General features: G+C 60.8%; 1 protein-coding gene across 1 annotated transcript in view; it reads left to right on the top strand.

The window, feature by feature from the left end:
• CSPG4 (chondroitin sulfate proteoglycan 4) overlaps positions 1–22,264 on the top strand; it is an 88,546-nt gene that overhangs the window by 62,091 nt on the left and 4,191 nt on the right. Inside the window, exons 2-9 of the mRNA XM_026068374.1 lie at positions 1,231–1,259; positions 3,372–3,406; positions 9,689–9,852; positions 12,162–15,743; positions 16,590–17,069; positions 17,467–17,643; positions 21,724–21,922; positions 22,071–22,205. Coding sequence (XP_025924159.1) covers positions 1,231–1,259; positions 3,372–3,406; positions 9,689–9,852; positions 12,162–15,743; positions 16,590–17,069; positions 17,467–17,643; positions 21,724–21,922; positions 22,071–22,205 — 4,801 coding nt within the window. The remainder of the gene's footprint in view (positions 1–1,230; positions 1,260–3,371; positions 3,407–9,688; positions 9,853–12,161; positions 15,744–16,589; positions 17,070–17,466; positions 17,644–21,723; positions 21,923–22,070; positions 22,206–22,264) is intronic.

Raw genomic sequence — 22,264 nt, 5'->3', positions numbered from 1 at the left:
AGGCAGTCTGCTACACGCAGGGCTGGGAGAGGGCCGAGCTGGAGCCGGGGCGAGTGGAAACGGGCCCCTCTCCAGCAAAGCCGTTGCTGTTTGTTTACACCAGGCAGGGATCGCTCCGGTAACGTTTAGCCATTCCAGGGATGCTTTTGAACGTCGCCTGGCTTTGCTCTCCTGGTCCTTAAGCTGTGTCCTGGGAGGACACCTTCCCACCCACCACCCCAGCTGGGCTGGGGAGAGGTTGGGAGTTGGGGACCGGGTGTCCTGGGGTCGGTCAGCCCAGGAGGTGCAGGGACGGGATTTGGGGAGAGGATCTGGGGGCCCGGCAGGTGGGATCTGTTCAAAGTGGTCACCAGGTCCCAGATGACCTTGCCTCCCAGCTCCTTCTCCTAAGCCCTTCCCTCGAGGTCCCCCTGCTGACCCTGCTCTCCGCAGCGCCCAGGCATGGTCCAGGCCCCTCGTTCCCACCTTGAAGCACCTTAAAAGTTGCGGGTGAGCACGGAGGAGGAGAGACGAGCCACAGCGGGGACTTTGTGCGGGCATGGCCAGCCTGGCCTGCGTCGTGCACCCTTCCGCAGCTGTGCAAATCTCCTGCCCCAAGCTGCCCACCGCAGCACGGCCGCTGCTCTGCCGGCCCGCAGCCCGGCGCGCAGCAAAAGCCCGGAGACGGCCACCGCGCGTGGGCTGCCCCCCCGGCACGCTCAGCTTTGCCGCACGCCACTAAGTCGGGGCCCCGTCGGGCTCCTCTCGACTCCCCATCAGCTTGCTTGCGCCGCGAATGCAAAGCTGGTGGGACCCCGTTTTGCAGAGGGCTGGTGGCAAGACCGTCCGGGAGCTTGTGGGTCACATCTATCCGTCCCCCGGTGGCCACAAGGGCCTGAGACTTCTGCTGAAATGGACAGCCCCACGTGAAGGCCACCACGTTCGGGCGGGTGCGATGTCCCCCGTGCAGTCAAATGCACGGTGCCCGCTCCGGACGGGGGTCTTTTGCCGGCCCCTGGCAGCTGCCTGTGCAGGGGCGGATGGCCGCAGGCAGCGCTGAGCACGCCGGGCAGGGACCGCTGCGGCAGCGCCGGCCAGCATGTGCAGGGTGGAGTCGGGAAAATCGTCCGGCCAAAAAGAGAGAGATGGCCTGAGAGAAAGAAGGAAAGAAAGAAAAGAAAAAAAAGAACAAAACCCGTCTTGGGATGGTTTGGAAACCACGTCCTCTGGGGCTGATACAATCTTTCCAAGCCAACTTCTGCTGGCAGCCGGGCGCCTCCGTGAGCCTGAGTCACGCTGCAGGGGACGTCACAAAAGCCCCATTTAGCCTCCCGCTTCCCCCAAAACCTCCCACTTTCTCTCCCCCTTCTTCTCCCAGAGCAACAACTCCAACCACCGCTTCCAACTCGGGCTTATTTCCTAAGTCCCTCCAGAGTCCTTCAGCCACATGTAATTAAAACCCTTCATCTCTGCCTGCCGCTCACGCGGGGGGAGCCGCTCCAGCACAGGCGCAGGCGCAGGCAGATGTCGGTGCGGGCACCCTGGAAAAGCTTCCCACGGGCCTCGGGGATGCCACCCCTCGGCACGCATCCCGCTGCCCACGCGGACACGCGGACGCTGTGGATGCATCCCCTCCAGCCCCCGGCCCGCCGCGGGGATGTGGAACACGTGCGCAGGACATGCTCTGCCAGATGCATGCACGTTGCGCTGCAAAGGCCGCCGGGTTTGCCAGCATTTCCCTACACGGCTCCCTCCCCCCTCGCAAAAAAGCTGGTTTTGTTCAACTCCAGAGCAATTGCAGCGGTCGGGGGTTTGTGTGCGCCGTGCTGCCGCCCGAGCGGGGGGTGTCCCGCACCGCTGCACACGGGCACCCCGCGGCCGGGGGGTCCTGAGACGCTGGGAGGTCCCAGCACCGGGGGGGGAGGTCAGGCTGGGTTACACCTGCAATTTATCTTGCTTTTTAAGAACAACATGACCTTTGCAAGGGTGACCCAGCCAGATGTGCCACCACCGCGGCGGCGGCTGTTGCGCCAGATAGGGGCTTCGTACCCGTCCCTCCCCGGCTTCGCGTCTGGCAGGGCAGAGGGTGCAGGAAATACCATCAGCTCGAGGGCTGCTTGAATCATCGTGAAACCACGCTGGATAAGGCAGGGCTGGAGCGAGACGGCTCCGGCCAAGTCTCCTGGACCCTGCTCCACAGCGTGCAGCTAGCAAAGCAGCGCAGCTCCTCGCTTCTGCGCGGTAACGCCGGGAGGGCGGCGGGCCCGGGGCAGGGCGCCAGGCTCGCCGGGCGGACGCAGCCTGAGCCCGCGCGTCCCCCCGCCAGGTGGGCTGGCCGCGGAGGCACGGCGGGCGCGGGATGAGCAAGGGGCTTGTTTTCGGCCGACCCCGAAGACTGTGGGCTGCAAAAAGGCTGTTTTCTAGTTCAAGCTGTCAGGCAGCAGCCAAGGAGGCCAGGGAAGGAGAGCAGGAGACGGAGGCAGGGAGAGGGGGAACAGCTGGGGAGGGAACCGGAGAGAGAGAGGAACTGGAATAATAAACACAAGCGGAGATCGCAAAGAGGCGCAGGGCAGCCAGAGGTAGCGGGAGCCTCCTCCGCAGCCGGAAAAGGGGTTGCGTGACGCCGGCCACTTTCCTCAAGTGCTTCGCGGCCAGCGGCCCCGGAGAGGCCGGCAGCGGCGTGGCCCTGCGTCACAGCCCCTCGGGCCTCCTCGCCGGGAGCCCCGCCACCGTCCCGCGCCGCCGCGTGGAGCCGGCATTCGGGCACGCAGCGTGGCTGCCCGCTGCTCCGGAGCCCTTGCGGGCGCCCCCTCCTCCTCGCGGGAAAGCCCCGGCCCGGCCCGGGGCCGCTCGCAGCGCCTGTGTGTGCCTTAGCTGCCCTGCGAGCTGCTGATTTCCTCCCCCGGCCATAAATAAAACCCTTGCATAAACCGAAGGGAATGTGTAACATAACGGAGCCTTTCTCGTGGGGTGGGCAGGGATCTCCCCCTCTCGCGGGGCCTCCCTGCGCTCCCACTCCCCCTCCGAGGGACGCCCGGCGCCCTGGGGACGCCCGGGACCGCGGGACGCAGCCGGCGGCTCCTCCGGGCTCGGCGCTCGAGAGGCCGCAGCGCGGGGCCCCCCACGGCGCCGGCGGGCGGGCTGGTCCTGCGCTCGCCTCCGCGTGCCGGCCGGGAGCAGCCCCGCGCCGGGCGCTCGGCGCTCACCTCCGCCGCGCGAGCCGGGCCGGGAGGGCGCGTTGGCACGCTTTGCTGCCCTTCCCCAGCGAGCCCCAGCCAGGCACCGACCTTGGCATCGCAACGCAGCCCTGTCCCACCCGGGAGCCGCCGGTGCACAGCCGTGCCCCAGGCCCCGGGATCCCCCCCGGCTCGGGGATGTCGCTCCCGGCGGAGCCGGCTAGCGAGAGCGTCCCCGAGGACGGCAGCCCGTGGGCCCTTCGGGGTGCGCTAGGCAGGGGACGAGCAAAGAGGACGCCTCGCACAGAGGCGGCACGCGCAGCGTCCCCAAGCCCGGAGCAGGACGCCCGCGTCTCCTCGCGCCGTCCCAGGGGCCAGAGGGAGCCGGGAGGCTCCTGTCTGGCTCAACTCCCAGGGGAGAAGGTGGATCTGGATGCGGGGCGATCCCGAGCCGTGGCGCCGGCGCGGGCGGCAGCGTCCCTTTGCCAGGACGGCGCGTGGTGTTTGCGCAGCGCTTTCGAACGCGCGGGCTTGGTGCGGCGCAGAGCCGGCTGCGGACGGAGGCAGCTCGCTACCTTATAAAGTCATTAAAAAAAAAAAACCCTCAGAGGGCCTCGAAACAGGCTGCTGCTGAGGCTGCCAAGGAGGAARGCACCCGGTGCGGCGGCGGGCCGGCCCTGGGGGTGCCGGGGCAGCCAGGGAGCACCCCGCGGCCGGCGAGGGGCGCCCAGCACACGGGTCGTCTCCGCAGCCTCCCTCCCCCGCTGCTCCGGGAAGCAGGGCGGGAGCGGGAGCTGCGGGAGCCCGGCACGGAGGGGCGGCAGGGCGCGGGGCTCCCCCGGGAAGGGGGCGACCCCCCCGGCACGCGTGCCGCCCCGGCGGCCGCGGACACAGGGCTCCTTGTCAGCGGCTCGGCTCCTCGCCCCGCGTCCGGAAACGGGGCAGCCGGCGYGCTCGGGGCCGCGCCGTGCAAACAGCGCGGCCGCACAAGCCGGCGGCTGTTCGCGGCAACAAGGAGCCTCAGCTCGCCGCCTGTTTTTCCACCGTAAGGAAAACTTGTGCGGCTGGGGCAGGAAACCGCCGCGAACACAGGGCGCCGTTCAGGGCGGCGCGCGGGGCCCCGGTGGCTGTGGGCGCACGCGGCTCTCCTGGCACYGGCTCGCATGCCCTGGGCGCGATTAAGGAGCCGTTTTAATGAACCGCGTTCCCCTCCCTGCAACCACACGTACGCGATAGCCGGGGCCGCACCTGCGTCCCGGCACACACGTGCGCCCGGAGCCTGAATGAAGCCTTGTTGAGCAGCCGCCGCCGCCGTGGCGCCCTGCACGCTTTCGCCGGGCGCCAGACTTCCACCGCGCTCCGCTGGGGGAAACCCCTTCGGCCCCCCCACCCCGCTCCCACCTCCGGGCTGTGCTCGCCGGCGGCTCGGCCGGTGCCGGGAGCCGGTGCCGGGAAGGGCCGGGTGCTCCCGACCGCACGGGTGCTCCCGCGGGGCCTCCGATGGGGACAGGGACGCGGTGGTGCAGACCCCACCGGAGACCTGCAAACCTGGGGCGGCCGGACCCCAGCGCCGGTCCCGTCCCGTCCCCCGCGGTCGCCCCGGGGCTTGCACCCCCGAAAGCCCCCGCGGCCCCTGTTTGCACGCCGAGGCTGGGACACACCGTGCCTACCGGGGACGCGGGGCGAGGGGAGGGCGTGGGAACGGTGGGCCTTTCCCGGCCTGCCGAACCCCCGGCCCCCGGAGCGGGACCCGCAGGCACCGGCCGCCCCGGTGAGGAGTCGGGAGCCGGCCYGGGGCGGGCAGCGACGTCCCGGMCMAGCCTGGTTCTCCGCAGCCCGCGCYGCAGCTTGCTCCCGCGGCCGCCGAGCCCGGCTGCAGCCGAGCAGCAACYGGCCAAAAAAAGGCAGCTCCCCCGCGGAAACGGGCCCGCGGGGGGGACAGGCGCTGCTCCGCRGCTTTGTTGCGGCGGTAACTGAGGCAAACACGGCCACCCGCGAGGGCGGGAGAGTCCCCGGCGCCCAAAAACAGCCGTTCACGAGGCGGAGAGGCCAAAAACGCTGCGTTTGGAGCGGAAGGGGGCCGCGGCCGGGGCGCCCTGGCCCCGTCGGCCCTCGCCTGTGCCGCTGCCGGCGGCGCGCACGGCGGCAGCCCCCGCGGGCGCCCGGGACTGCACGGCACGCACCCGGCCCCGCTTGCTCCTCCGGCCCGGGAGGAGAGCACAGCGCGGGGCGTTTCGGAGAGGCCAGCGCTCACCCCGTGTTTTCGCTTCTTCTTTTCTCTCTTTTTTTTTTTTTCCCAATGCAAAAAAAGACGCTGCAGCCTCTAATCTGCTGGCTGCTGGCCGGCTGCTCGGAAAGTGTGAGCGAGGCTCCCGCCGGCTCTTCTATCGGCCTGGCRAGGCGGGAGAGAGCGGCTCCCGGCGGGCCGCTTGGAGCTGGGAACACGCATTACTCATAGCTCGGGGGCTGAGCTGCTGGGGACAGGGTGGCCGGGGACGGATGGGGCGCCCGCCCCGAGCCGGAGCCGGGCCGTGGGGCCACGCTCCGGGCCACGGTGCACGCCGACGCTGTTCTGCACATCTGGAAAGGAAGGGCGACTTCGGGCCCGGCTCTAGGGGCAATGCGCCTGCGGTGCGGGCTGGAGAGGACATGAGCCCACTGCAGCCTTAGATTGCTCGGGAACGGCGCTTTGGGGTCGTGGGAGTGAACCCACATGGGGCATCCCGGGGGGGAGAAGGAGGCCGAGCACGAGCCCAAATCGGAGCTGCCTTCCACACAATTCGGGCCGTGCACCATATGCCGCACGCACCGGCAGGCGCAGACCGCCCTCGCCCAAGGGCTGCCCTGCAAACGAGTTCTCCTGCCCCAAACGTGATCCTTTTTTGGCCCTGCTAGTGGAAACAGGGCATTTTCCGGCAGTGACCGGCAGCACACGTCCAGCCCTGGCGAGGGCAGCAGCAGGAGCCAGGACTGCCAACAGATCCTCCGCCAGCRTGAACCACATTTTAAAAAAAGCCCAGAAAGCCATGATTTCCCCTCCTTCTGCAACGCGGAGGACAAGGAAGACAGCAGAAGGACGTGAAAAGCAAAGAATCCCTTGTAAAAGAGCAATAGCGCAGATCACCCAGGCGGGGAGGAAAACAACAGTTGCTTTTTGTTCAGCGTCTCGCCCCGAGCCCGGGGCGCTTCTCCGGAAGAGTCCAACACGCAGCTGGGACGTCTCCTACGACCAGTTTGCTCACACCTGTGTTTGCTAACCCTCGCCCTCCTCCGCTCTGCTTAAACTGTGCTCTCGACCGCCTGCTTCAGGAAGGGAGCGCTGTCTTCGAACAGGCGTTTGCATCGCGGACGGGCTGYGGAGCGGCGGGCGAGAGCGGGCCGGGAATAGGACAGGAAGTCAGGAAGACAAACAGCAGCAGCTCACACTGATGCGACTCGTGTGCTGGAGAAGGATCTCAAAGCCTTGTGGAGCCCGGGCAAGCGTCCCTCCTCCACCACCAAGCAGCAGCGCTCCCCCGGGCATCAGCACTTTCAGTAACTTTTTATTATTGTTGTTTTGAGAGAGAAACAGAAGAAAAGCCTCTCCGGCAGCTTCRGGACATTAAGGCGGGACAGAATGTGCTAGCTGCAAGAACTGCTGGGCCAGGTCCCCTGCCCTGGTACACAGCACACCAGGCTGGCTGCGCAGAACCGTCTCCCCCAGCCTCGGAAACGATTAACGTGGTCCCCAGATCCCCGCTCCTTGTCCCCTCGGATGTCAGGTCAGGACAGAGGCAAAGGAGTCGCAAGCGGGTTAGGTGCAGGCCCGGCCACAGAGGAAGCCAGGACCCTGCAAAGCTCTCCGGCTCCATGAGAGCAGCCACTCAGAGCCCATCTGAAGGCCACGTTTTTTGGATTAAGAGAAGCCACAAAGCAAAAAACATCAAAAAATCACAGTGGGAGCTGGAGCACAGACTGTGCACTCATGGGGAGAAACCTCTGTGGGAGCCAGAACATAATGTGCATGCAATGTCTCCGGGGGACCAAAATACACTGCCTGCACGTGTGCGTGCATCTCTGGGGTCTGGAGCACAACCACGTGTGTCCGTGCGGAGAGCAGGGGTGAGGAGGGAGAGCAAAGTTCCCTTTTGCAACACGCTGCAGTGGTTCTGGTCGCAAAATGTTGGGTGGCCAAACGCCGTGGGCACCACCCGGCACGGCAGCCACCGCCCTGTGCCAGAAGGGCCGGCACCACCCAGCAGAGCATGCCAGGGCTGCTTGTTTTCACCAAGACCCCTGGAAGGAGGGAGCGGTTCAGGAGAGGACAGTGACCTTTAATGTCCATGCGAATAATAGCAAAGCTCCTGTGATTCGCTGGCTCAGTCAAAGAGGATGGGGATGCCAAAGCGACACATGCCAACTGCGTGCACAAGAACCAGGAAATGAGCAGGCTTGAGTAAGACATGCTGGCAGCCCTGCCCTGGGCTGAGTAAAAGGCATGGTATTAAAGCAAGCGCTCGATCTTTCCATGCTGCCATTTCATCCCTGCCCAGAGCGGGTGGGGTTATGGCCCTCGCAACGCTCAAGTTCCCCATGCTGGATCGAGAAGGGAAAGTGAAAAGTCAAAGCAGCGAGTGTGTCCCAGCTCTACCTGYGCAATAAGAAAGGCAACCAGGGAAGCAGCTAAAGAAACCACGCACGTGTTTGTTTATGCCCACACCATGCCATGCAAAATGCAGGAGGTTGGTTTCACCCCAGCACCCAATCTCCTTCGCTGCCCTCCTCCAAAAAGAGTGAAGGAGAGCCAGCATTCAGGAAGGTGAAGGCAGTGTGACTGAGTCACGCAGCCTATGCTCGGGCTGATTCTGGAAGAAGTCGTGCACATATATAAACTTGAGCATGACAGACCTTATGGATGGTAACCATATGTGGCTTGAAACTGTGTGTGTGTTCACCCCTCGAAACATCCTCCCCACCTTTTTACATCTTGTGGGTCTTTTTAATGTTTATACTTCTTAGTGCAACTGCAGAGTTAACTTTACCGTTGGTTACTCAAAGTTTTGTGGAGCTAGGTAGAACATGTAGCCATGTATCACAGACGCACACCTTTAATGTGTGCTCTGGGGATGGTCGTACAGTGCAGACGCATGCATTCAGCCAGTTAAAAAGTGTGGGCACTCTAAAATCAAGCTGTGCCAGCTCTATGGTTACCCCATGCCTTTAATTCTGCCCTTTTCTGCATATGCACTGTGACACAGTCTTTCATTACACGATCACATGCCATTGCGCTGAGTGCCTCTAATTCTAATGTATACTGGCTGCTGAACACTTTCCAACGGCAGCTTTAAACACTGTATTTGAGTGGAGGTTTTTCTAYGGTCTTATATCCACATATGGATCGCATGCGCACACATTTATTTCTCCAGCACTGTTGAAGCAGCCACCTTTGGGGTGAATGTCAGCAATGTTTCAACGATGCGGAAAGCCATCGTAAAGTAGTTTAAAATATGGAGTAGGCAGAGCGTGGCCTCAGCTGACACCGCAGAGTTCCCCAGGGCTCACGGAGTGGCGATTCCCCATGTCCTGGGGCCCGGTCACTGTTTGTGCAGTGGAGAGCGGTGATTTGCACCAGCCGGGGAATCTGGCCAGCGCATGACACAGCCACCGCTGGAAGGTTTCGCATTCATCCAAAGAGAGACGGTTGTGGCAGAAGTGGAAAAGACTCGTTAGGCTAACGACTCGCCTCCTAATGCTTGGGAATCTGGCCAGAAGACGGCTGCTACCGCATCTGCCCCGGCCAGGCAACGAGAGCGAAGCCCTAAGGGCTGTGTGAGCCGCGACGAACCCAACCCGCGGCCGCGGCGCAGCCCATGGAAACCGCCGCACCTGGGAGAAACGCGCGGGGACGGGCCGGGATCGGGGCCGGGACCGGGACCGGGACCGGGACCGGGGCCGGGGCCGGGGCAGAGCCGCCGGCCGCTGGCCCCATCTCGTGGCCGTCGGCGGAGGCTGCAGCTCGCCGGCTCCGGCCCTGGTAGCAGCATCCAGGAGGCGCGGTCGCAACTTGGCATCAGTTCCTGGATGATGGGAGTGCAGCCGGGAAATTTGAACTGGCATTTAGGGCTCTTGACTTTTATTATTAACGTCCTTGACTTTCGGCACAAAGGKCCTCTTCGTGGCGGGGGTGAGGACTGAGTGTGTTCCGTAGGTGCATTTGAGTGTTGCCATGCAGCAGTGCCATGTACGAGAGGTGGCTTTGGGCCCAACCGCTCGGCTGGCCAGTCTGGCGCAGGGATTGCAGGGGCAACGGCAACGCAGCAGCAGCCCTTGCACCAGAGACCTTTTGATCCGGGCAGCAGGGCAAACACAGAGCACGGCAGGGGAGGGACTGCTGAGGTGGTCTCAGAGGGGCAGAGACCTGGGAAGGGAACCCTGAATTCATAGTCCCCCTGTCCCAGCCACAGCCAGCAAACACACCTGGGGGCGAACAGATGGGGCTTGGGGGAGGTGCTCATGCATCTTTCCTTCTCTGACCCTCTCCTTTTTCTCCCCAGCCTCTTTCTTCGGGGATGGCTACGTGGAGATGCCCCTGGCGGACGCCTCACGCACGGTGCGGCTCCACCTGCAGCTGTACACCAGCCAGCAGAACGGGCTCCTCTTCCTGGCCGCCGGACAGCCCGACCATCTCCTGGTGGAGCTGCGAGCTGGCACCCTGCAGGTCAGCGTGGCACCATGAATCCGGCCGCATCCAGCATTTGCTTAAGCGGCAGTGGTTGCCCCAGATTTGGTCGTGGGGCAGATGGGGGAAGAGACCAAGTTCACTTGAGGCAGCCTTGGCTCCTTCCCTGCTCCCTGGCAGTGGAGCGGACCCTCCAGAGCTGATTCAACCCACTTAAATTAGGTTCCTGGTCTGAACTGACCTCTCTCCATTTTTATTTCCTTTGGTTTTAAAAGGACGTACAGGCAGGTTGGCTAGAGTCCATGGGTCAACATTTCTTTTGGTACAAGGATGAGGGAGCAGCACCTGAAACCAGCAGCCAAGAGGGTCAAACAAGCCGCAAACGTGGGTGGCTGAGCTGTCAAAATCCCTGCCAGAGCAAGTTAAGAGTTCAAGGGGCATCAGAGGAGACTGGACACAATCTTGGGAGAGGATCAGTTCAGGGTTATTAGATACACAGAAACAGCCTCGAGCTCAGGAAATTCCTCACCCACACACCATTTGCAGGCAGGAGAAGACTCGGGAAGGAAGTCTCACATGCCTGCCCTGCAGACATCGTTGCTGAGGCTTCCCTGGCTCGCCAGCCTCAGAGACTATGGGTCCAGGTTGCTCTCACGCCCTGATGTCCAGCAGCACCCCAGGGCCAGGCCAAGGAGTGAAGCCAGCAGAAGCAGTGCAAATGGGCTGCTGCCGCTTCATGCTGGGGACTGTAGCATGGAGACACCCAAAAACCTGCACCCCATGCACTTGGTACAGCCAGTGTCATGCARGACACCCTTGAAGCACGAGGGGTCAGTGCTTCTCCAGTGGACAGAAGGGATGAACAGAGGAGAGGACCCAGAGAAGTAAAAGAGGCCTCCCCGGCAGACTGTCCCAAAAGCAGAGCCCAGCCTGGGCACAAGAAAAGAGTGAGACAGAAGAATAAAAGTCCCTCTTATGTTTATGGCGTTGGCATCTGCCTTGAAAGAAAAGAGCAAGGCACATCCCAGCAGATGTCCCCTCCTCTCCCGTGGCATAGGGGTCACCCAGGTAGGGCCACACGTCACATCTAAGTGGAAGCAGAGGATGAGCTAGCAAGCCGGGCAAGCAGCTGGCCGGAGGTTTCTCTAATGCAGGCCATCTGTCAGGAGAGCTCTCGCCCAGCTCGGCCCTTGGGTCCCTTCTGCTAACCCTCTACTTAAGCAGGCTCCAGGGCTGCTCCTTGCGGGGAGAACGTACCTGCTGAGGAAGCAAAGCCTGCTATTTCCCTCGCTAGTTCCCAGGCTGATGGTCGGGAGGGCTATGGTTATGGAAATGGGCCAAGCCATGGGAAAGGAGGGCAGCAGGCAGGGATGGGCAGGAAACAGGGAAAGCAGAGTCAGCACCTGGCAGAGCTCCTCCGTGGGAGGAGAGGAAAGGCCTGGTGGTGGGATGGGACCCTCAGCACTGGGAGTGGGAGGAGAACCCCAAGGCGATAGGCCTGAGTCTGGAGTTCACTGAGAAAGAGCAGAAAAGGAGAGAAACTTGGAGAGTGGGAGGGAGAGTGGGCATGTCTGCAGGCTGACAGACAGATGGGTACAGGGGGAGGAGGCAGAGTATGCACAGAGGGAGAGGAGGGCAGGGTAGGCAGGGTATGCAGGAGTGAACAGACAGACCGAAACACGTGCGAGGCCCAGGGGTGGCTCCATGCTTCAGCAAGTATTTCCAATAGGGAAACAGTGGACTCCTGTGCTGCAGGTAATAGTGCTGTTCCCACCCTACCCTCAGCACTGCACATCTGGGAATGTATGCAGTTAGAGGAACTGTCCCTGGACCTTTAAGATGTCTAAGCATGCTTTCTGCTTTACCCTTCTTCTTTGAGTTTTACTGTCAAGGCTTGTATAAGCCCTGGGGATGCGGACCTGCTTCCTCTCATGTACAGGGACAGGTCTGTGAAAAAGGGGAGCTCACGATCCCAGTTTTGCACTCACTCTTATCTGGCTGTGGCTGCCCCAACCATTTCAAGGCCAGGTCCTCAGAGCTGGGGCCAACCTGCTGGGGGCACCAGAAGGGACAAGTGAGAGTGGCCCTGATCTCCCAGTCCTACAGAGCTGGACTCAGCACAGACCCCAGTGGAGAAAAAGAACCTCAGGGCTACCTTTCAGGCTGGTTTAGAGCCGGGCTTAGAGCTGCACTGATGTTCTGCAGTCTCAGGAGTCTGTTCTGCAATCAAGGGGTTTTCAAGACATAAACAACCCACAAATGCCAACAACCTGTTCCTTTGTTTCTCCCAGATTCTGTCTTGCTTGAGCTGAGGTCCTGACTCCACTTTTTCTTTCTTTCCTCTGTAGGCCAAGCTGCGGCTAGGCTCAGAGGAGGTGATGCTACAGTCCCCAGCAGAGCTGCAGCTCAACAACTTGGCAATGCACGATGTGGACCTATTGGTGGAAGATGGCAGGATGATGCTGACCATTGACAGCCTCTTTAACAGCTCTGTGGACATCACAGGACCCGTACGGGAGCTGGACATTCAGTATGGCCTCTATGCAGGTGGGACAGGGAGCCTCGACCTGCCATATCTTTCTGGGTCCAGCTCTCCCTTCAGAGGTTGCCTCCACTTAGTGACGTTCAACGGTCTGGATGTCCTCTCCCCTCCGGTTTCTGATGGCATCTCCAAGATATTCCACCGGGTTCAGGAGGGGTGCAGCGCGCAGTTCTCTGCCGAGCCTGATGACCCCTTTGGGTTCCTAGGACCACACTCTTACATCGCATTTCCCACGTGGAATGCAAAGGAAGAAGGGACCATTGAGTTTGTGATAACAACAAGCATCACCCAGGCACCCCTCATCTACCATGCAGGGATGGAGAATGACTTCTTCTACCTGGAAATCTCCAATGGACGCCTGAGAGGGTTTGTTGAAAAGGGGAATGGCGTCATCGTCCTGCACAACAACATCTTCATCAGCGACGAGCAGCAGCACTATGTTAAAGTCCACACAGACGTCCACAAGCTTGAGATCCTGATTGACTACTATGCCTCAGCCACATCCAACCGGGGCATCAACAACTACCTGGACCTTCAGGGGAACCTATTCATTGGAGGTATGAACGAAAAGGCTTTGCAAAGGCTGAGGGAGCACCATCTTGCCTTCATGTCGGTGGGCAGCACAACAAACAACTCATTTGTTGGCTGCTTGGAGGACCTGCGGATAAACCTGCAGAGGAGGAGCCTGCAAGACGCTGTGATCACAAAGGACATCACATCTGGCTGCGGAAAGCAGGAGCAGTACTGGGAATATGATGAAGTATATGAACAGGATGAGGCACCCACCTCCCCACCTCCTGATATCTGGCAGGGATCACCYGGCCTGGTGGTGGAACCATGCCGGCCAGACAACAGCTTTCCTCCTGCCTTCGCTAACATCAGCAGACTGCTGCATGTCAGCCCCCTCATWGTCTCTGAAGGAGGCACAGCCTTCTTGGAGTGGAAACATGCCCAGCCAACGATAGACTTGAACCTTGCAAACATCCGGCAGTCCCAAATCCTCTTTAGTATCACCAATGACCCTAGGTATGGTCAGCTGGAACTGGATGTCCCTGGATCCAGGAGCAGAAAGAAGTTTACTTTGTTGGACATTGTGAATCGGAAAGTCAGATATGTCCATGATGGCTCCGAAGGACCCATGGACCAGCTGATGCTGGAGGTAACTGTGACTGCCCAGCAAGGGATCCCTGAGTGTTTGCGGCAGGGACAGATGTACCTGCTACCCATAATGATCAACCCCATCAATGATGCCCCTCAGGTGATATTTCCTCATGGGGATCACATGACGATCCTGAAGCACACACGGAAGCACCTGACCATGGACATCCTGCAGGCCTTGGATGATGACACATCCTGTGATGACCTTGAATTTCAGCTGCACGGTGGCCGACTGATGGAGGAGGGTTATGTGGAGTACGACTTTCACCCTGGAGTGCCCCTGGAAGAGTTTTCTTGCAGGGACTTGGAAGCAGGCAACATAGTCTATGTGCACCAGAGTGGGACAAATTTGCAGCTCACCTTCCAAGTGAGCGATGGGTCTGTCCCAAGCCCCACAGCCACCCTGAAGATCCTCGCCATAGAGCCTGACATCCACGTGCACAACAACACTGGCCTCTTCATCTCCCAGGGAGAAGCTGCACGCATTACCACAGCCAACCTATCAGTGGAGACAAACGCCGTGAAACAACATGTCGCCATCCTGTATGGCCTCACAGAGCCTCTCAGGTATGGTGAAGTCCAGAAACAAGGGAGTGTGGGAGGGGAATGGAAAAAAGTCGAGTCCTTCCACCAGCAAGACCTGGAGCAAGGACGCATCCAGTATTTCAGCACAGATCCAGAGCACCGGCTGGAAGATGTTGTGGAGAAGCTGAAATTCAAAGTCCAGGTTGGACAGAAGATCTTGCAAAACAACACTTTCCTCATCAGGATCAAAAGAGCTACCATTAAGATGAGAACCATGGTTGCTCTCCAAATGAAGAACAAGAGGCACAAAAATATCACCAGTAAGGAACTGGAGGCAATGTTGGAAGATCCAAACTCTGCCCCAGTCTCCTTCCACTATGTGATAATCCAGGCTCCCAAAAAGGGAAACTTGGAGTTGCTTGGCAACAGGCTGACTGAAGGCTTTGGATTTACCCAAGATGATCTGCAAAAAAACCATTTAAGCTACAGTGCAACCATCAGGAACTCTAAGCAAGCTGAGGATACCTTCCAGTTTCGTGTCCATGCTGGAGACCAGCACTCTCCTGTGTACACCTACACGATCAGCATAGGTGGAGACCCCGATGCGCCAGCCCTGACCAATGTCCTTCTGTCTGTGCCGGAAGGGGGGCAGGCCATCATCTCCAGGGACCATTTGTTTGTACAGAGCCTGAACAGCATGGACTATCTCTATGAAGTAATTGAAGGGCCAGCGCACGGGAGGCTGGCCTGGGCCATGTCCCCAGGCTGGTCCTCCAGTGAGGAGATCACAGAGTTCACCAACGAGGACATCCTCCGGGGCAGGCTGCTGTACCAGCATGATGACTCTGAGACCCTGGAGGATGATATCCCCTTTGTAGCAATCAAGCAGGGTGAGGGCAGCACTGAGCCTGATGCAGAGGAGGTGAGAGGTGTTTTCAGAGTATCCATCCAACCCGTCAATGATCACCCCCCTGTCCAGGTGGTGAACAAAGTTTTCAACGTGGTGCGCAATGGACAGCACCTCCTGACGACGGACGACATTGCCTTCACCGATAAGGACTCTGGCTTCTCAGACACACAGCTGGTGCTGGCAAGGAAGGACATTCTGTTTGGCAGCATCGTATCCATTGATGACAGAAGCCACCAGGTCTATCGGTTCACACAGGACGATTTGAGGAAGAAAAAGATCCTATTTGTCCATTCAGGGGCTGACCGGGGCTGGATTCAGCTACAGGTTTCAGATGGCCTCCACCAAACTACTGCCCTCCTGGAAGTTCAGGCTTCGGACCCCTACGTCAAAATAGTCAACAACACCGGCCTAGCCATCCACCAAGGGAGCCAAGGAAGCATCGACTCCTCTGTCCTCAGCCTGGAGACCAACATGGACATCAGGTCGGATGAAGAGATACGGTTCCTGATAACTACTCCTCCTCAGTGGGGGACTGTGCTGAGAGGGGAGCAGCCAGTCATGGCTTTCTCCCAGAGGGATCTGCTAGCAGGAGAGATTGCCTACCGCCACAACGGGAGCAGGAACACCCGGGACGAGTTCCAGTTCACCGTGGAAGCAAACGAGGTGGCGGTAGAGGACACGCTGGCCATCACCGTGTTCTTGGACACCCATCCCAGCCCCCTGCGCATTGTGAACCTCAAGGAGATACGTGTCTTCCAAGGGGAAGCAGCTGAGATAAAGGAAGAACATTTATCAGTGAGTATCCCCTTCTTTAGTCATTCCCCAAGCCTGCATCTCCTCCCTGGTTACAGAGCAAGGGAAAGCCGCATCCTGCATATAGACCCTGGGAAACCTTCCTTGAATGCTAAAATGGAAAAGGTTAAAAGAGGCATGAACCCCTGCGGAGAATCATTCCTGCTGATGGGGTGGAAACCCATCAATGCAAGCAGATCACCCAGAACAGAGCACTGCCTTGCACAAAGCACCTTGAAAAGATTAGAGAGAAGCTCCGTGTCCCAGAGCAGGCATTCCCAAACTCAGTCCACACTCAGTACTGGGGGACATGTCTTTGATGCAGCCTGTGTCCCCCCCTCATGGTACCTGTTTGGATCCCTCCCGTGTACGAGAGGGACAAGACTGGCAGAAGTAGCTCCGTAGCTCTTCCTTATCCCATCTTTATAGGGCTATTTATTAAGGCAGAGCCATGACTCGAACAGTGAATGTCCCTGCACATAACAGTCCATACATTGGTGCAGAGCAAAGGCAGGCTAAAGGCAGTGCAGATGCCCCATGGCCATGGTCCCCTGAGGCTGCTCAGTGTTTCAACTTCCAGAAAATTTCTAACTATCACTGGAGTAAGTCCGGGGTGGGCCTGGTCTGATTTTGCTCTAGGAACAGCCAGAGCAGCTGAGCAGAAGCTATTTCAGCTCCCAAGGGACCCATGTGGCCATTATGAGGTGTATGTCCCAGTGTTGTGGCAAACAAGGATGGCTTTCATGCACAGCTGTTACGGAGAGGTTTGATTGGCATATTTATGGTCACCTCCATGGCTGGGGAGGTGCCCAGACCCCTTGCTCACCCCGTGTCTCCTTGCACACACAGGTTGCCCATGAAGAGATCCCTCCCCAGGACATTATCTACCTGGTGAGCAGTCCCCCAGGTTCAGGCTTCCTGGTGATGGTTCAGCACGGCCAAGACTCGAACGAGCCGCCCAGCTTGGATCCCATCCAGTCCTTCACCCAGGAGGACATCAACAGCGGCAAAGTCCTCTACCTGCACTCCAAGCCGGAGGAGCAGCATGACCAGTTTGTTGTGGACATCACAGCCAGGGGGGTGGACTCGCTGGAGGGGGTTGTGGTGAGCCTGGTTGTGCTCCCTGTCGCGGTCCCCCTAGACGTCCGCAACATCACGGTGCCGGGGGGCAGCTCTGTCACGCTCTCCACCAACATCCTCAGCATCCCCAGTGCCTACTTTGCAGCTCTCGGTGTGGAGTTCAGGGTGCTGGAGCCCCCCAGGTTCGGCACCCTGCAGAACCGCGAGCGACCCCCGGARCACGGGCTGCGTGTCTTCACCTGGAGCCAGGTATGGGGGGTTCGGTGCTGCGGGGTTGCACTGCAGACAGGGCACATACCTAGCACAGGACCGGCTTGGACCCACGCGTGGCGGGGCTCAGCCGAGGTGTGCTTAGACAGCTCTGGAGGAGCCAGAGAGGAGCTGGTCCTTCCACATCATGTCAGAGCTGGCCTGGGATGTGGGGTGGGGAGGGAGGCAGCAGGCAGAGCACCCGCGATGGGATCCAGGCTTCCCCTTTGGGGTGAGGGACTCCTCTCCCCRGCTTTGCACCGGACCCATCCCTCATGGGCCGTCCGGAACGAGCAGYGGACACCGGCTCCCTCGCCGCCCCCCAGCCAGCACCAGGCTCTCCCTCCCCGTGGGGCTGCTGCGGCCGCGGGACCCCTCACTCTGCCCCTGCCCGCAGGTGCAGAACGGGCTGATCCAGTACCAGCAGGACGGCCCCCAGGCCCCGGCGGACAGCTTCACCCTCCTGGCTAACGCCACTGCCATCGACCGGCACAGCCAGCCCCGGACCGTCTTCGTCACCATCCTGCCCCGCCGCAGCCGGGGCCCCCGGCTGCGCATCAACGCAGGGCTGCAGGTAACGCRGGGCGCTGCGGGACAGGAGCTCCGGGGGGGAAACCCGGCAAGCTCTGGGCTGCCCGCAGGGTCGTTACAGGCCATGGCACCGTGGCCGGCACGGGTTTCCCAGGGACCTTTCCCATGGATTCAGGCTTCGCTTGAGACAGAAAAGCCAGGGCCTCAGGCCTGGCGGCAGCTGCGTGCCTCCCGTCTCCCTCTTGCTGGCGATGCTGAAGTCGTCCACAAGATGGGAGCATCCCCGCGCACCCTCATCTGGCGCCTGCCGCCGCCATCAGCCTGCCCCGCGGCCTGCTGAGCTATGGCCTCGTCTGCCGGCCGGGTCAGGAATTAAAATGCCACCACGCCAGAACCAGAGCAGACCCGAGGGCCCCCTTAGCACAGCTCTCCAGCCGCACAGCCCACGGGAGCACCGTCTTCCCCCCTTCCCAAAATCATTGCTGAGAGCGCAAAGATCATCCTGTGAGTTTGCAGAGAGATTGGAAACACCTAACAGGTTAAGCAGCCTTCACCCTGCCTTCCTCTGGTTACACCCAGGCTCTCCATCCCCTCCACAGYAGCTGTGCATCACCTTAGATCACTGAGATGGGAATCAGCTAAGGCAGAAGCAAATCAGTCTCACCTGCTGCTGGAAGTCCCTCCTTCAGGAGCTACAAAGTCTGTCTTTAAGTTTTCCCCTCACTATTTCAGACACCTCCCTGCCCCATTCAGGGTGGCTGATGCAAAATTATGGCAAAGCATAGTTAGAAAATATGCAGAAGTAACAGTCCAGTGGGATTGTTCTCCTCCATTTTCAAGGCTATCATCGCAGCATCCCTGGATTTCACACGGTTGGCAGCAGAGAAAGCAGCTCTTCCCGTCAAGCAAAGCCAGGCTTGTTGCAGTGATATTTGGAAGATGCCTAGGAGCCTGCTCACTTTGGCTGAGCTCTAGAGGAGATGCCCAAAGGAAGGGCATGGGCTTCACCGCACTGAGAGGGCACCCACGCTATATATGCCTGCGTGCAGCTGTGCGGGGACCCCCCTACTCCAGCTAACATCTCAGGAGGTCTCTGCCAAGCTGGGGAAAGCAGCCAGGACTCCTGGGTTCTCCAGCAGACTGTCACCTGCAGACATTTCCCTTCTTCCTCCCAGCAAAACCCCAGCACTTAGACAAGGCTTTTCACGAGCAGAGCTCAGAGGTTTTAGAGATACAGAAAGAGAGCAAGGCTCTGTTGGATCACTCAGCAGCCTGGAGGCAGCAGAAATAACTGCCAGGGCTGGGGCACCTGGCTAAGGACAAGCCTTCACAGAGATGAAGAGCCACAAGGAAGGCTGCTAAAGGCAAGGCACAACCCCAGCAGCCTGAGAAGCAGAGAGAGAGACTGAGGCTGCCCACTAAAGCTCAGGGGTCTCCACCCACCACCATCAGGCAGGGAAGCAGCCCTGGGGCCTGCACAGGTCTTCACCTCCCTGCATGGCTCTCACTTAGGCCACCTGCCTTCAAGCTAGCAATGATGCAACTAGCTCTAAGAGAAGCAGGAGCAGCAAATCCCTTTTATAGTGCATTAAGGGTGATGCCATTATCTGCTGCAGCTGTCCCAAAATCCCCTGCACTCCAGGCAGTGAGAGGTTAACCCCTTGGCTGCTGGGCTCCACCGTAGCACCTCTCCTCCCTGCTCCAGCACACATACCTCCCCCTGCCTCCTTCTCGCCCTGCCCACCCAGGCACAAAAGCAATGCTCACCGCCAGGGACCATCACACCCCAAAAGTGAAGGGCCTGACCAGTTGGTTGGTGCTCAGCTGCTGCCCAGCTGCCTCCTCTGGGCCTTGCTCTCGCTGTCTGGAAGGAAACCGGAGCGTGGAGAGACGCACAAAGCAGACCCTGTGCAAGGGGAGGAGGAAACTTGCTCTTGGCCTTATTTTTAGCCAGTCCATTAGCAAGTCACTTAAAGAAGCATGTGCTTCCCTCCCAGGCATGACGCTAAAGCAAAAAGGTCAGAAGAAAGAAAAAGGCCCCAAAATAAACTCAGCCCCATTACAGAGGCACAGGTCCCTCCGCTTTTCCATTGCGATTACCACCCCCCCTCCCCCTTAGGGCTTGGTTAACCGCAGTTGCGTGGCCGCGAATGCTCCCAGTCCCGAGCGTCAGCTCTAGGAGGGGCTCTGGAGCAGAGCAAGCTGCTGCCTTGCTTTGGAGCGAGAGAAACGCTAAAACAAACCAGCACTCAGGAGACACCRGGGCATGCATGTGTTTGTGCTCTTGTAACAGATGACTTCACCGTTTAAAGGTCAAGCTAGGTCCAGGACTTGGATTGCACAAAGCCTGCCGCTGCCGGATGCGCTTGCCAGCTTCGCATGGGTGTAGAGTCCAACCAGAGCAGCAGAGCAGACAGGCAGGACTCAGACCCTGCCGGGCTGTGGTAGCAGGCTGCTTCCACCCTGGAAGGCACAAGGGGCCGTGACAGCTGGCCTGTCCCAGGAGACATCCCACCAGTCACGGAGCCGGTGCAGGCGCCCTGCGGTCTCCTCCTGACACCGCGTGCAGGGAGGTCTCCTAGCTCCTCCTCGCCGCTGGCCCAGCCTTTGCGGTGAGAGGGGGAGCAGGCCTCCAGCTGCTCCGCTCTCCCGTGGGACCAGGCCACCCCAGCCGGCACACGGGTCTCGGGCAACCCAGTGCACCAGCCAGAAGCACAAAGTGATCAGCACCAGACAGATTTGTCCCAGCCAGCCTTTCAGGTTGCCTCAGGAGAAAGGATCGTGGGACACCGTCACAAGGGAGGCTCTCACCGCCTCACCCCGGGAGGTGGCACTGCTGGGGGCTGCTCCTCTCCCGACCACAGACACGACGCTCCTGGAGCTATTTCAATGCCCCCATGCAAGCTCTTGCAGAGAACAGAGGCGACACGGAGTCTGAGCAAACATAATGAGCCRAGTAACCGAGAACAGGAACCGAGTGGAAGGCTTGAATAATTCAGCGAGGACGGCTAAGCAGGCTCTGGGCAGCGGCGAAGCGGCGTGGTAGCCCCAGCAGGGCACGATGCTCTGCAGGGGGACAGAGCCCGGCGGGCTGCGGAAGCCCTCCCGCAGCCTCGGCATTCACGCCTGCTGCAAACGCCTCGCTTTGCYTGGCCACTGGGAGTTTTTCTTAGCGCTGAGTCCAGGGTGCGATTGCAATTTAAACAGGCACTGAATTAACCTTATTTCCTCACCTGGCTGCGGGTGCTCRGGAGAGGGAGCAGCCCGAAAGCCTCGGCGAACAGAAATGTAAAGGCAGCAGCTCCCAGTGCAAGGACTTCAGCTCCCAAACCGGCCTGCAGCGCCCAGCTGGGCTCGGCCRTGTATTTAGGCAATACTTCTTTCCTCCAGTTTCTCTAAAGCTGTGTTTTTGAGCCTGTGTGCTGCAGTCCCAAGGCAACTGCCGATGGATTTAATTTCACTGTCAGTACCCACGCCCACTCAAGAAATGTTTTGGGATAGGCCAGCTGAAAAAAGCAGAAAAGAGCTAATCTAACRTAACGGGGCCAGCTGAGTAAATGCTCCCGCGCTCAGGGTGGTGGTCTCCTCGGGCCCGGGCTGCGGGCTGGCCGGACACGCGTCGGGCTTCCCAGGGCGCGACGCATCCTCGCGGCGGGGCTCGCGTCTGCTCCCCGGGCATCCTCTTCTCCGCGGGCATTAAGTGCCCGACAGCCATAGGAGTCAATCACGAGCCATTTCACCCCGCTTTCGCCTGTGCCGAGGAGGCTTCGGGGCRGTGGTAGCATCCCCCGGGGCCCGACCACCCGGCTGCGCTTGGGATGGTGGCTCCGGGAAGCGGCTCGGCCGCGTGCTTGTCATTCCAGGAGGGTTTGCCGGGGCGGCGGGCGGCCTCCTCCGGGCCTCCCGCGGGGGGCGGCGGGAAGGACGCTTTGCAGGCCCAGCCCGCAGCACGAGCCGAGAGACGCACGGAGAGAGACGGGGCTGCAGCCGTCACCCGCGCGCGGCAGCGTCCCGGGGCGCGCGCCGGGGACCCGCCGCCGGCCCGTCCTCCGCAGGGCGCCCGGCGCAGGGGCAGGCGGCGACGGGGCGGCTCGCGGCGCGTAACCGCCCCCTGTGCCCCCAGATGCGGGAGGGCGCCACGGCCGACATCGGCCCCCACCTCCTGAGCGCCGAGGACGAGGACTCGCCGGCGGAGGACGTGATCTACTCGGTCCAGCCCCCGGCCAACGGGAAGCTGGTGCTGAGGCCGGCGCCCCACGCCGAGGTGCGGCAGTTCAGCCAGGCGCAGGTGGACCGCGGCCTCGTCCAGTTCGTGCACCAAGGTAGGGCCCGGGCGGCGGAGGGGCCCCGTGGCCCCCGTGACGCCTCCCCGCAGTGGCTGCCCCGCTCGGCTCGGCTCGGCGCGGCTCGGCTCGGCGCGACGCAGCACCGCCAGCCCCCGGGCCCGGCCCAACTCCGCGCTCTCCGCAGGGGCCCCGGATGGCGGCTTCGCCTTCGCCCTGTCGGACGGCGAGAACCTGTCTCCGGGGCACTTCTTCGTCRTCCGGGCCCAGAGGGAGGCGGTCGTGAGCCTGGCGAGGAAGCAGAGCCTCACCGTGTGCCCAGGTGGGTGCGCGGGGCCCCGGGGGCAGCGCAGGGGACGCGCGAGGGCGGCGGGAGGCGAG

Source organism: Apteryx rowi, unplaced genomic scaffold (genome assembly GCF_003343035.1).
Source record: "Apteryx rowi isolate R43461 unplaced genomic scaffold, aptRow1 scaffold_27, whole genome shotgun sequence".
NCBI lineage: Eukaryota > Metazoa > Chordata > Aves > Apterygiformes > Apterygidae > Apteryx > Apteryx rowi.
Note: the sequence above shows the minus strand (reverse complement) of the source record. Positions and strands in the feature narration are given on the sequence as shown.